A 13947-nucleotide genomic window follows, 5' to 3' on the forward strand; every position below is an offset into this window, starting at 1 on the left:
TTATCAGTAACATAGATAAGTTAATTGTATTTTTAAACAAAATGCTGATGTATTTGACTTCTTGTTGGCTAGCAAGAATATTGAGTCTTTGGATGCACTGTAACTGGTTGTTAATATTAGCGTTTTGAAATTCAACAGCATTTCATCTGAAGTCTAGAATCTGATTGCTGCTACTCTGGTTGTTGACTTGTTAACTTAACAAACATCTGCAGCTTCATTTAGTTGATTCCATCTGTCAGATGCTAAGTGGTATTACTTCTGATTCACATTTTTTCAGATACAGACTGTGCAAAATTGTTAATGCTGCTTGCAGGTATAATTTGTGTTTTTCAGTTGAGTGCTCAATTCATTCGTGAACATATCCTGATTTGATGGTTGTCTGCAACTGTGTGAGTGAGAATAGTGTTTTATAGCTCCTATGTATCACTTATTGATGAAGAGGGTTTTGTATCTACAGAACCCTGTAGTCACGATACTTTCTTTATTTGCTGTTTTGTATAGAGGAAAGATGTAATGACATTACCCAGTCCAAAAGGGTCAAGCTGAAGAAATCACACATTTCTCTAACCTGGGTTACTCAGCAACAGTTGTTGAGTACTTTAGTGCAAGGATCTGCTGCATTGGATCTGCAAAGGTATTAATAAACTGTGTAAGGTATCATGTGGAGGTAGACAAGGGAAAAGGATGTTTCTTCTGTTGGTTATGTTGGCATTAAGGAAAATGACTGAATTACGCACTAAAAGTCTTTATACTAATGAAACCCACTTCTGTAGATAGTGCTGCATCAGCACAAAAAGGGTGGCTTAACACTGGTGAAAATCCCTAAGGCAGACTGACCTTAAGGTAGATATTTGACAGTGTTAGCAATCCTCAAATTGACTGCTGCTGATTATTTTGAAGCATTATTTTTATGTCTAGCAAGTACCTTTTTAACAAGTAATGGGTTTGGGTGATGCGTTTACACTGGACATTGTATTTTGCTACTAATTCATCATTAACAGAAGAAGAAAAAAATAAATGTGGTCTTCTAGACCACTTAAAACATGCTAGGAAGCAAATCATTGTAAGGAGTCCTTTCTATGTGTTTCAACTAAGAGAGGACCAGCTTTAAAAAATAGTAAAGCTCAAGATGATTTCAAATAGTAAATTCAATAGGATTCATTAAACATTAGATTAAAAAACCCCAAAACATTCTGTAGGCTGGCACACTTAGTCATACCCCTGTATGACTAATGATGTTTGAGATTACCAGGAAAGAAAATTGAATTCCACTGCTCTTGGAACTCCTTTCAGTTTTTGCTCCTCCCCTTTTTAATTTTTTTTTTAAGGTATTATTGATTAATTGAAATCCAATTTCAGCTGTTTGCTGAGTTTTGTCTTTAGCTTCCTAGTGTTGCAATGTTTCTGTGTCAAATGCAGGAAAATATTTAATTTTAAGAGCTTTCTGTATAATTTTTAAGAGTGGAAATATTTCCCAAATAAGTGCTTGTTTGCAGAGGGAAGTGAAATTCAAGTTGAAGGAATTTTTGTCGGCTGTACTTAATGTTTCCTGACTATTTAGTTTTCTTCTTTACTTGTATGGGGAAACCTTGCAACATTTTCAAGTCTACATATCAGCAGCAAGTATTAGGGTCTGTCATAGCAGATGTGTGAGGAAAGGATACAGTTTCAACATAAGGATGGAAGGAATTACTTGTGGTCCTTCTTGGAAGGAATTTGGCAGAGCTAAGGAAGTTTGTCAAATAGAAATCATGAGGGATGAAGAACAAAGATATAACCATTGCTGTGTTCTTCCTAGTACTGTTTCCTGTCTTCCTGCAAGAGCTTCATCCTTTCCATGATGTTCCCCTTGAAAATATCTGGTAGAGTCTGGAGAGACACTGTATTACTACTCTGAAATAGAGTGATCTGTGTAATCAATTCTACTTCAGCTGCTGAATTTAAAATAAATTGACCATTCTTTGAATGGAACTCAAATTCATTCCTTTTTTTAAAATTAGAAGGAAACCCAGGAAAAGATACATATGCAGAGTTACATTGCAGTAAACTTTTAAAAGAAAATATTTTGAAGACAAGTGAAGGGAACAAAGTGCTCGAGTTACTAAACTGATGGCATCAATGTTGTCCTTTCATCCAGGTTATTTAGAAATCTCATGAAGGATGAGTGGGGCCTAGAATCCATTCTTTTTACTGTGCTTGATGGAGTCTGAATCTTATCTTTTAATTTCAAAGAAAGTATTCTACCAAAATGTCTTCTGTTCTGTGATTTCCCTGCAGTCTTTCTAACATAAAGTTTCCCTTTAATTAAAATATACCTCTTTTTCTATAGATAGAGTTTGATTTGTGCAGGACAGTCAGCTGCAGTCCCTGCATGAACTGGGATGCTGTACCTGCAACACTGAATATGGCCCTGTTCTGTGTCATCATGTATGATGAATTCTGAACTCTGAATTATAGAGAGGTCCTCAGTAAACTACATGAAATTCTGATTTCTGGAAAAGGAGGGAGGTATGTGGTTGGTTGAATGTCCTGAGTAATTTTCTGAACAACTAAGTGAATTACCAATGTTTTGATTTATTTCTTCAATTAATATTTAGAAATTCTGAGCTTGAGAAAGTAGACTTGCAGTAAATTTAAAGAACCTTGAAGGGGTAAAGCTGTGCATTTTTGACAAATAAGTTACTACCCCAGAAAAGGGTAAATTCAGTTTCACCAAATTTCTTTAAACCTACAGAACCTAAAGATCTTTAAACCTACAGAACTCTTCTGGCACTGAAACATAGCACAGTGTTTTGGACTATTTCATATTTGAATGAATTGGACAGGTCAGAGCATGTATTCTACCTTGCTATGGAACGAGCAATCAAGTGGTTGTATCTAGAATTTACATCATGTTATACACTTAGCCTGCCTAGACAGTAGGAGAGATTTTAGCCTTAACAATCCATCTCTTTTCCCTGTATTCATCCTAAATTGATGGCGTTTATGTTGATCGTTTAAAAGCAGAATAGATCACATCCCTAGAAAGGTGTTGAAGTAATACCTCCTCAGGGAAAAAAAAAGATACACTGGCAAAACTGTTGCAAAAGGTGTTTAAAGGCTGTAAAATCACTTGCATGTACACTTGTCACCTACAGGTAATGGGTCATCCCCTGGTCCACTCCCAGCCCTGTGGAAGCTCTAGGGGGAGCAGAAAACGCAGCGCTTTGGAAGATGCTGATACAGAGTGGAAAATGAAAAATAGAGTGGAAGTTTGTTTTCTCTCAGTGTGATGTTATTCCTGCTCATCTCGAGTACCCATGAGGAACCAGGGTTCTCAAAAACATGTAGAGTAGTAGAAAATAGTGGGAAGAGAGATTATAAATAACCTGCCTTTGGTCTCTTTTGAGTTGCTACTGTTTTCAAGCACTAATTCTGGTGATCCTTTCTTCTCTTTCCCCATCTCTGAACTTGTTTAAAATGGAGCTCGATGTTCAAATGAGAAGAGAAGCAGTTGAGAGCACTTCATTTTTCATCTACCTTTCCTGCTTCTCGGACTTACTTCTCCAAAATGCCGGGAAATGGAACAGGGCACTCGTCGGGCAAAAAGGCACCGATGAGAATGGGGATAACTTGGATGCTGTTTTCTGCTCTTCCACTGGCATGCTGCATGGTTTTGTGGAAAATCAGTTCATTGTCACCATTTTCCCCTTATATAAAACAGTAGGGAATGTATTTTACAGGAATGTTTTCAAATTTTCAGAATTGCTTTCAAATTTTGTGATGAAAAGTGCTACATAAGAACTAGACAGTGTATCATTGAATGAATACTACTGAATCTGTAATATTTTTTCTTCCTCTATACCATTTTGGGATGCAGAGGAAAATTGCCTAGTTCCCTCATTTCTCATTTCTTTCCCCAGAGCTCAGGACCCCAGGCCACAGATGTTGAGCTGCAGATGCTTTTCATAGATCAGATTAAGGATTGGTGAGGTGACAGAGCCTCATGCAAGCATCCCACTGTGCTCTTGAAACTAGAATTTCATTCCTGGTAGTAAACTGTATGGCCTTACATTTACCTTAAAAAATATTCTTTTATATATATATATATATATATATATATTTGGAAAGAAGAGAGTTAATATTAGTATTAAGTTCTCACTAACATACAGTGTTCAATGTATCACTAAAGGCCTAATGATATTTAATATAAGGATTCTTCTAAATAGCTGATGTGTAATTCTCCTAAGATGTTTTATAAACTCGTAAGAGGAGATACAGTTGTTCACAAATGTTTCACCAAGCTTGTTTTAAGACATTTAAAATTGCCTTTGAGAGTAGAGTTGCACGAAAAAGAGGGAGGAGAGATGGAAAAAAGAAACCCCAAAACAGGGTTCTGCTCAGTCTAGAGTTTCAGGCAAGAGAGGAAAAGGTCTAGTTATCCAGAGCCAGCTGCATTGTTAAAAGTTCATACTATCACTTTGACATTTAGAGTAGGACTCAGTGTCTTTGTAAATTCCTCTTCGTATTACCAGTGTAGGTCTCTGAGCTCAGACCATTTCACAAACCATAACATTTTTTAGTGAGTGATTGATCTGTATTATGTGTCCTAGCCATCAGAAGAATCTTGGGATGTTGCTTGTATAAACTGTAATACAATCTGATCCTGGGCATTTAGTTACAGACTTTCATAGACCTATTGGCGATACTCAGTCCTCCTGGATTTGGGAATAAGGCTTATCTGATACCTTAAAAAAAAAGGGGGGGGTGTTGCTTAAAAAAAAAAAAAAGGCCCTCATTTTCTCTGTTCCCCACTTAAATAACTCAACACATCTGGTAACACTGTAGGATCATTGTCCTTTCAGTTCCTTAGCAGCTCATATTGCTACAATATTTCTTCAGTATCTAATTTCCTAAAGGGCAATGTGATTTTTTTTTTCCCAGGCTGTTTTTGTAGGTCTTGCAAATTAACCCATATGCATTGCAAGAAAAAACATGACTTTTAATCAGCACCATTTCTAAAGTTAGCACTTGCTGTGTGTATATGAATATGTATATGAACCAGTGTTTAAAAAAAAAAAAAACCACAACCTTTTTGCTAGTGCTCAAAACTAGCATACAAATGTGTTTTTATTATCAAATAAAGCATGCCTAAATGTTAGAATATCTTTCTGTTAGGGGATTTATCATTTGACTTCTTGTCTTCAGTTACGGGAATGATAAAAACTGAAACTAAATCTTTTAATTCAATAAGAGCTATGTTGAATTTTAGGAAGCAAAAAGAGGAATCAGATATAGACTCATATGCATAGGAAATTAAACATTCAAGAAATTAAAACTTTGTGAGCAACTGAAGAGGTAGCCTTAAGGTGTGCTTATTTGAAATGCCTGCATTTAATTTTACAATAAATCTGAGTATTTTGTTCCAATTAAGCCAGTTCATGTGCACAACTTTAAATTGTACAGTAGTTCCACAGTCTCAGGGAGACCGTGGACTGCTTGTTTTACATTCTGGATCAAGTTCAGATTTTTAGGCTTTGCTTGAATAAAATAAAAAGTCTGAACCCTGAAGATAATACAGATTGATAAATCTGATTTAAACATTCCTATGTTGCAGACTTTCAGTGTATGTGGTACAGCTGAGCCTCAGGCCATGCACTAAATACATCCACAGTGCATTCCCAGGGCACACGAATACCAAATGATCACATTTGAAAGGTTACCTTTCTATGGATTCTGACTTTTCTGTGTTAGCCACGAAGATTAGAATTTTAACAGCTCCCAGGGAGAGGTATTGTGAAGTATTTACTTGGCAGGAAAAAAACCAAAACAAAGCAAAGCCCAGATGAGGTACTGTCTCATATTCATGAACTGGGATTTATTAGTTCTGTGAACGTCCTTTTGAGAATACACTCCATAGTTCACACTTTAGGAAAAACAAGTCTTGCTTTTCATTTATATTAACTTAAAACTTTGATAGAAGAGTTACTGTTGTAGAGGTTTTAGCAGAGGCACAGCATCATGCTTGTGCAGAACAAATCTTAGTAAATCCTGCAGTCTTTCACAACTAGCTTTCTGCAAGGAATGTTATTGTGGTTTGTCTCTCTGGAAATCTGCCAGTAGCTTTGTTAGTGAACTTGGTGATAATTAAAGATGTAAGGTTTTTTTCTGCTTTTCTTTTACAGGTTGTGGAACTCATTTCAAGTGCTATTGGTGACTTAGTTCAAGGTATATATTATGAAAACTCAAAATCATCTGAGGTAAGAATTTCAGTAGATTTATATACCCAAGGCATTTCGCGATATTAATGTGGGACTACAATAAACGTGATTACTTTCTCATCTGTTAAAAAGGAGGGAGAAGGAGGAAGAGAAGTAGTTGTAGTCCTAGTGATTGTCATCGTTATGACACCTGTAAGCTCTGATGGAATTCTCCAGAAATGCCCAAGGAGGGACTATTTTATTTCTGTGAGTGCTTAATAAGATAATGTTGTGTCATTACCAGACACATCTTACTACAGTCTTTCCAAACACTTCCAGAGGTTTCTAGTCAAGGTTCTGTTGGAGGCATTTATTACAATGTTGTCAACATCATTAATATTTTCATGTCAAACCTGTCATTTCTAAGCCCAAAGATGTTTACAAAATGCTTCATCCTGAACTTACATCATGTCCTTTCTTCCGAGTTTGGTCCTAAAGTGTTAGGAGTGTAGCAGTATATTCTTCTTCACCAGAAGTCACCATGCATGTATTGTCTTTACTGGAATATTTAAAGAAACTTCTAGAGAGCATTCGTGATGTAGGCTTGCTTGGGCAGAGTTTTGGCGAAAAAAAGAGTTCTTCCTTTGATTTACTATGACTGTGTCTTAACACATGCAATAAAGTCAACAATTTGAAGTTGCCATGACTCTACAGGTTTTATGGTAGCAACTTTTCAGTCACTGATTAGCACTGTGTATATGTGAATATCAATCTTGAAATCCGCTGAGGTAGATTCACTTGTAGTGGTGTTGTCTCATGCTTCTGGTTTGCCTTGGAGACCTGCATCTTACAGTTCAGTAGGTGTTGTGTACTTAAATTGCAGCTCTGGTTTGCTATTGCTTAGTTGTATTATGTAGCAAAATTAATACCTTAATAGTGGAAGCCCTGATCTCGTGGGTTACTGCTACAGTAGATGCCTGCCCTGATGCCCCTGCCCCAACCAAACCACTGTGGGCAAGTGGAGAGTGACAGTGCCTATCAGCAGCTGGGCTCCAGAGGGGACTCCCTTGGTCAGTGTCTGTCTCTGCTGCTCTGCAGCAGCAAAGACCTGTCACTAAAACTAACCTTATTCAAATGTGTCCCTCTTATTTTGATTGAAACAATCACAGAGCTGAGGGAGAGCCTCCAGCAGGACAGCAGTAATGGCACACTCAGGAGCTGCCTGGGGCTCACGACTCACTGGGTTCTGCACAGAGGATGGCATGTGCCCAGCATCCTCTGGCACCTCTCAGGAGGGGACCCTGGATGGAAGCATGGCAGGAGTGCAGTGTTAGGAACTTGGCAGTGCTTCTGCATCTGCTGTGTTTTACCTGAGGATAAACCAACTTCAGCCTTCATTGTTGCTCCCAAGGAGTGTGCTAAAGGTTATATGTTAAAATGGACAACATCTTTAAGATTTTTGGAAAGAATGTTTACTATTTTCCATACTCAAGCAGGTTTCTAAATACAAGTAGATCACAGGTATATTTAAAAAACACCAACCTACTTTATTTTGTGTAGAAATAATTCTCTATAGGTTGATCTCAGCAATGAAACTGCATTTTATTTTAACCATGGCCCCTGTATAAATGAGAAATGTTGTGGACTCTTGGGTTCCTGTGATTGCAGAAGATATTAATTTTCTCTTTCTTAGTTATTCTTTTTCTGTTTATTTTCTGCTGCCTTACTGAAGAACCCCTCATGTGTGGATTGCAAGGGCAAGTGTGAGAGAAACTAAGTGCAGCTGCATGACGTTTACCTTGCCCTGGCCCAATTACAAATAGCCAAGATTTATTTTGTTTCAGTGACTATTTCTAAGGAGAGTTGAAAGTACACTGTACCTTTCCTAAGGGGGGAATCCAGTTAACTCAAAATGCAATTAGTGTGGTGCCATAACAGAGAAATTTACATGACAGAGTCTGAGGTTTAGTCTTTATAACAGATAGTGCTTGGCTTCCAATTAGACCTACAACAAAGTGTGGGATCTACTTTAATTTTTTTTTTTACCTTGTTGGCTGAGAAATTTAGTTCCATGTTGTGTGATGGACCTATCCCTATTGCTTTCTTTGCATTTTTCTGCTGAGACATTGTCCTGTTCATGTTATGAACATCTCTTAAGCAAAGACTGCCAAATGGACTAAATCAGTTGTTTGTCTTATTTGTATCCTTGTGTGTCTTCCCTCCTTCTCTAATTGCAATTTGATTGAATCAAAAATGTGAACTACATTTCCTAGAGGTAAGTCAAATGCTTTAATCTGCTCCACAACTAAATCTCAAATGTCAAACTTTTTTTCTTTTTAGGAGTAGGGCATAGGGATGTTGGTAAAGGAATTTTCATTGCTGAGAATGTCTTAAATTTGGAAAAGCAGAAAGATATCTTCTCACCTTTTCCCCCTCCCTCCATTTTTAGGCAGGAAAACTGTACTTCACATGTTAAATGTCTTTAATGCAGTTGTCATAAAGCTCTTCAGTACCATAAAATACACTAATTTAGCACCAAGGTGTTTTGAGTTTTGCTGAATGTCTACCTAGATGGTATACAAAAATACTCTGCAAAATTAACCTTTCTCCTCTGACATCCTAAGCTTGTGTTTACCCAAAAAGAAGTTTGTCTTCTTGGATGACCCACTAGGAAAGCTGAAAGAATGATTTGACCTAGCAAGACTGACCTTATTTACCCCTGAAGATATATAATGAGTATAATTATTTGACAGTGCTCATTACCACTTTTTTTTTCCTCTGCACAACCACGTGCAATCCTACAGCCGTCCCATTTTAGTATATTCTGTTTGATTGTTCTTCATCTTGTCTGCATAGTAAGTCTGCATAGATCTGTGTTAAACTGGGGGAAAAAAGTGCTAATATTTAACTTTTCATCTTTATTTAAAATGGCAGTCCAAACTACAAGGTGTAGGCTTTGACACAGCCTTGGAGTTAAGGTTGTCACTCATGTTCAAAGTAATAAACATCTGCTGTAATTTAAGATGTTGCATTATCAATATTAAGGTAATATTTTGGACTGTGAGTTGGAGCAGAAAGGGGTGATATGATAAACCTTTACAGCTCTGTGCTCTAAATGTGCTCTTAGACCAAAATTCTGCAACTAAAGGACATTCTCCCCAGTCCCATCTGCCTTTCCTGAATCTAGGTCTAATTTGGGAGTAAAAATTTGTGCCTTAGTGAATGAAAAGGTCAAAGTTGTCTAATCTGGCCTTCAGTCTTGATTGTGGTATCTATTTTTAGCAGAAAAAAAACCCCATTACTCTAAGTCTCTTTCCAACTTTTAGGAGACTGAGGGCTTCTAAAATGTTTGCTAACTCAGAGAATACTGTCGTGCTTTAAAAAATATTCTGTTATAATATTCCAGATCATTTAACAAATATTAATGAAGGTTGCTTTAATATCCTTGTCAGTCCACTGAACAAGGACAAGATATACAGGGAAGTTCAAGGTCAAACTGCAGAATCAAGAGTGGGACTTGAGTGTTGGCTCTTGTGCTTTACCTACCAGACCATTCTTGCAATCTTAAAACTTAGGGACTCTTATGGGAAATCACTTGGTTGGTTTTTGGTTTCTTTTTTTTCTCATCTCCAGAGTATCTAGCTGATGCTAAATGTACATTGCCAGAACTCCTGTTAGTGTCAGAATGGGATATTATGTAAGACAAAACCATTTCCATCATGTTCCACTGATGACCAGAATAGCTGTTTGGTGTTTTTGATGCAATAGTGTGAAAATTGTGCACAACTAATATGTAAAACAAGTTTAAAAAGAAATACATTAGTGGGAAGTACTCATTTTACCAAATAGTGAATTACCAGGTATTTCTAATAAATGTGTTTTCTGGGGAAGGACAGGCTACATGTAGCAAGTGGTATCAGTTCTTTGATGTTTGGTCACCAACCCTGCTTTGAGAAGTAATGTTTTGGAATACTGCACGTGTCCATCAACTGGACTGCTATGAGTGTGTTAAAATTAAGGATTTGTTTATAATTTTACCAAAGGAAGTAAACCAAATGCATTTTGAGACATGTAAATCACCTTTTAGCAGTGCAGCAGTCAGAGTTTTCACTTTTTTTAAACAAATGTTTCTGTTGCAAGACAAAAGGGAAGGATAAAATATGGAATTTGAGTAAAGAGCATCTGTGAAAAGAACGGGTAAATGTGTCAGAGGGGAAAAAAGCATAGCTAGAAAGAAGGCCAATGCTGTTTGTTTACTGCTTTTGTTCTTTTAAATACTAAGCTTTTCCAGAGAGATTTAAAATAACAGATGTGAAGAGATTTAAATTTATTATAAGTTTTCAAAATTTTTTTAAGTCATGTGGGTTTTTTTTAGTGTCACGATAGAAGTAGTTGGTGGCATGCTTTGCTAACTTATTTACAGACACCCTTGTTCCTCCAAAAGCAGTGAAGACATGTATTAATAGACTAATAAAACATGCCCTGTCATGTTCAGCAAGCACGAATACATCTGTTGAAAGCTTATGTGAACCATGTGCAAGATGTTTTGCAGGGTCTTGCTACTGGTAGAATGATTCATAGTTGCATTGGATTTTATTTATGTAAAATAGAAGTTCTTGAACTACCTAATTTAAAACTTGAATATGCAATTTAAAATTATTTCCATGTGTTTCTGCAGATTATTTGCCCATTGAGAACTAAACTAAAGTTTGATATAAGTGATTCAGACATTTCAATCATTTTGTGCAACAGCAGATGGCTAAGAAAGAGCTGCCATGGTATGGAAATAAATTAAGTTTTCCCTTATACACTGTAGCTGAAGTTTTACATCGGAGTGTCTCTGACTTGTACTACTTCCTGGTTTTGCAAATGGGTTTTTGCACTTTGAAGACAGGTTTTTCATGCATATTTCCTTAATATGTTTTCAGCTGAACCACATATGAGCATCTTCTTTGGTGTGATAAATCAGACTGAGTTAAGTGCTGCTTTTGTATTGGGGATCTTTTTTGCCATTGCTAAAAACTGCCCTTCCTGATGGTTATATTTGCATATTTTGTCTTGCAGTTTCATTTTCTGAAAGTTTTTTTTGTTTCCTGAGAGGATTGTTTCAAACACAGTTTAAAATTATGGAAGTAGCTTAATTTAAAAAAAAAAATCTCAACTAGACAATTTCTAACAAAACAGTAACCGACCTTGCTGATAGTAAAATAGGAGCACCCTCAGCTGTTCTTAATTTCCCATAGGAAACGATGATTGACAGAGTTGGATTTGTATATTTTCCCTGTATTCCCATGCTGACATTATGCAAACTGTATCTGGAGTTGACTGTTTTCTTCTGGTGATGGTGAGGGGTTCAGCTCCCTTCTTCCAGTTTCTACCACCCAGATAGCATCAGGAATGGTTGTGATCTGGACCAATTTTGGGTGACAGAACTTGTGAACGAGATCCCAGGCATTAGTTAATCAATTGTCTGAGCACTGTCAACTACAGCTGGAATTAATTTGAGGTAGAAAAGACTTTTATATGAAGGACTAAGGAGTCTTCTGAGCATGTTAATGTCCACTTTTATACCCACTGCTGACAAAACAAAACAAAGCTTAAAAAGCAGTGAAAATTTCTCTAAAAGTAGTAAGCACTGTCATGATGTCAGATTTTACAACTTTTGCAATCTAGAACTAGTTTTGGTTTTCCCTTGATGTTTTTACAATAGTGTTTAGATCTTGTCCTACATACCTTTGTATGAATGTAGTGTGGTTGGTGGACACTCTGTGAACAATATGAGTTAAGCTTGGGAAAAAATGACATTGCTGAAAAACTTTACTGAAGAAAGGTTATGTCTGCCTTCTTAAGCAACAGAAGATTTAGGAGTGTGTGGTCATAAGAGGTTCTGTGATTAAAATTGGCTATATTCTGTCATACAAGTTCATATGCTAAGGCACATCCATACGGACATAATGCCTTTTTACAACTGGCTTGTTTCTGTAACCCAGGGATTTACAGTAGTTATGTCTTTTAAGATTTCAATGCTATATCTTCAAATATGTGTCCAGTTCTTGCCTTTTTTTTTTCTTCAAGTTAGATGCTCATTTTAGATACTTGAAGCTTCTACATGATGTTCATCTAGTGGACAGTAACTTTTTGTGCCATCATTTTCAATCTGGTTATGAAATTCAAACTTGTTTAAGAATATGATTTTATAACAAATCATAGAATTAATTTCCTTGTATATGTTGACTTGCAATAATTGTTTAAGCTTCTTCAGTTCCTGTAGTTGATATTTGATAATGTCTGCATTTCTCTTGCTGCTCAAAGGCTCCAGCAAGCAAATATTTTCAAGTTAGGGGTCTTCTGAAAGATTTTTTTTTTTTTAACTTCAAAATTGTTTCAGGGTACTTTTCTAGAGTATTTTTGTCTTATTTGGATTCAGAACAAATGATTATAAAAATCACTGCCAATTTTCAATATCATCCAGCGAATTTTAGTAAATACTGTTTTTTCACTGAGCAGATTGGTTGTTAAGGAAAAGATTGTGTTTCGTCTTCCAAGAGCTCCTGATTTTAAATTTCAAATAAATTGATCTATATCTGAGTGGAAAAAAAGAGACTTGATATATGCGGAACTACTTGAATTAAATGCTCATTTTGACATTTTGCCAGTCATGGGAATTTGCAGATGCTCTGGGATGAGTTAAGATATTAAAACAAAAATACTGAAACACGAGGAAAGTTTAGGCTTGACTTTGTAAGTTGTCATATGCATAATAGCAAACATGTGGTTTCTCTGTTCTTCACTTTCCATGTATAACTTAATAGTATGTCTGAAAGCAAAGACATTTTGATATAGCTCTGTGTTACTTGGCATTGCAGAATTCTCCTACTTCTTCCATTAGTCTCAAATTATCCTCTCCCTTGTAACACAGCACTTCTGGGTGATATCCATAAGGGAGGAAAATTAGAGCCGAACGGATGGATTCTATTTCATTTGTTACTGATTTCATGACAGATAATACCTTGCTAGAAAACTATAGGGTCACACAGAATTACTACTTGCTCATTTCTAAGTAATTTAATTGACATCACTTTGAGGGAAAAAGCTTGTTATATAAAAGGGGTTTTTTATTACTCTTTTAAAGAATACATACATACATACATACTCTTTTAAAGAATATCTTTTGGCTTAATGTATACTATAGATTTAGCTGAACTGAAAAATTACAAAATTTATATGCTTGAAATTTTTTTTTCTGTTGCTTCTCATTGCTGATTTTATGTTTTTCTAAGTAAAACAACTGTGGTCTTTTCAGGTTTTGGTCTTTTATTTTTTCCTCTCTTTAGAGAGTACCTAAAGGTGTGACAGTATCATGTATGTGAGACAGATGAAAATCATGTCTATCTTTGAAGACCCATTAGTGAAATAGTGCCATATTAACACCTTATAAGTCTAAGAAATGGTAGTTGAATTTGGGTTTGGGGAGAAAGTATTTTATTTGCATTAATTAAAAAATGCTTTGTGAAAAGTAATCCAAATTAATATTTTGGATATAAAAGGTTTTGAGAATGGTTGAGCATTTCTGACCTTACAGTCAAGGTGATAAAGTTCAATAGAGGTATCATTGAGATCTCTGCCAGCCCCTGAGAAAGTTAATACCTGACACTTCTAAATCACAACTTTAATACATTCAGTCATTCCCCATCCTTAATATGGGAGTAGAAGAGGTACAAGTCATCCATTGCAGCCCTTCACTTTTTCAATGCAGTCTGTAAGGATA

At 36.2% G+C, this 13947-nt stretch overlaps 1 protein-coding gene across 1 annotated transcript in view; it reads left to right on the forward strand.

The window, feature by feature from the left end:
- Positions 1 to 13947, forward strand: part of PDSS2 (decaprenyl diphosphate synthase subunit 2) — a 117221-nt gene that overhangs the window by 85030 nt on the left and 18244 nt on the right. The window contains exon 4 of the mRNA XM_051792416.1: positions 6165 to 6239. Coding sequence (XP_051648376.1) covers positions 6165 to 6239 — 75 coding nt within the window. The remainder of the gene's footprint in view (positions 1 to 6164; positions 6240 to 13947) is intronic.

The sequence above is a fragment of the Manacus candei genome, unplaced genomic scaffold (assembly GCF_025592945.1).
Source record: "Manacus candei isolate 608988 ecotype Guabito, Panama unplaced genomic scaffold, ASM2559294v1 h1tg000034l, whole genome shotgun sequence".
NCBI lineage: Eukaryota > Metazoa > Chordata > Aves > Passeriformes > Pipridae > Manacus > Manacus candei.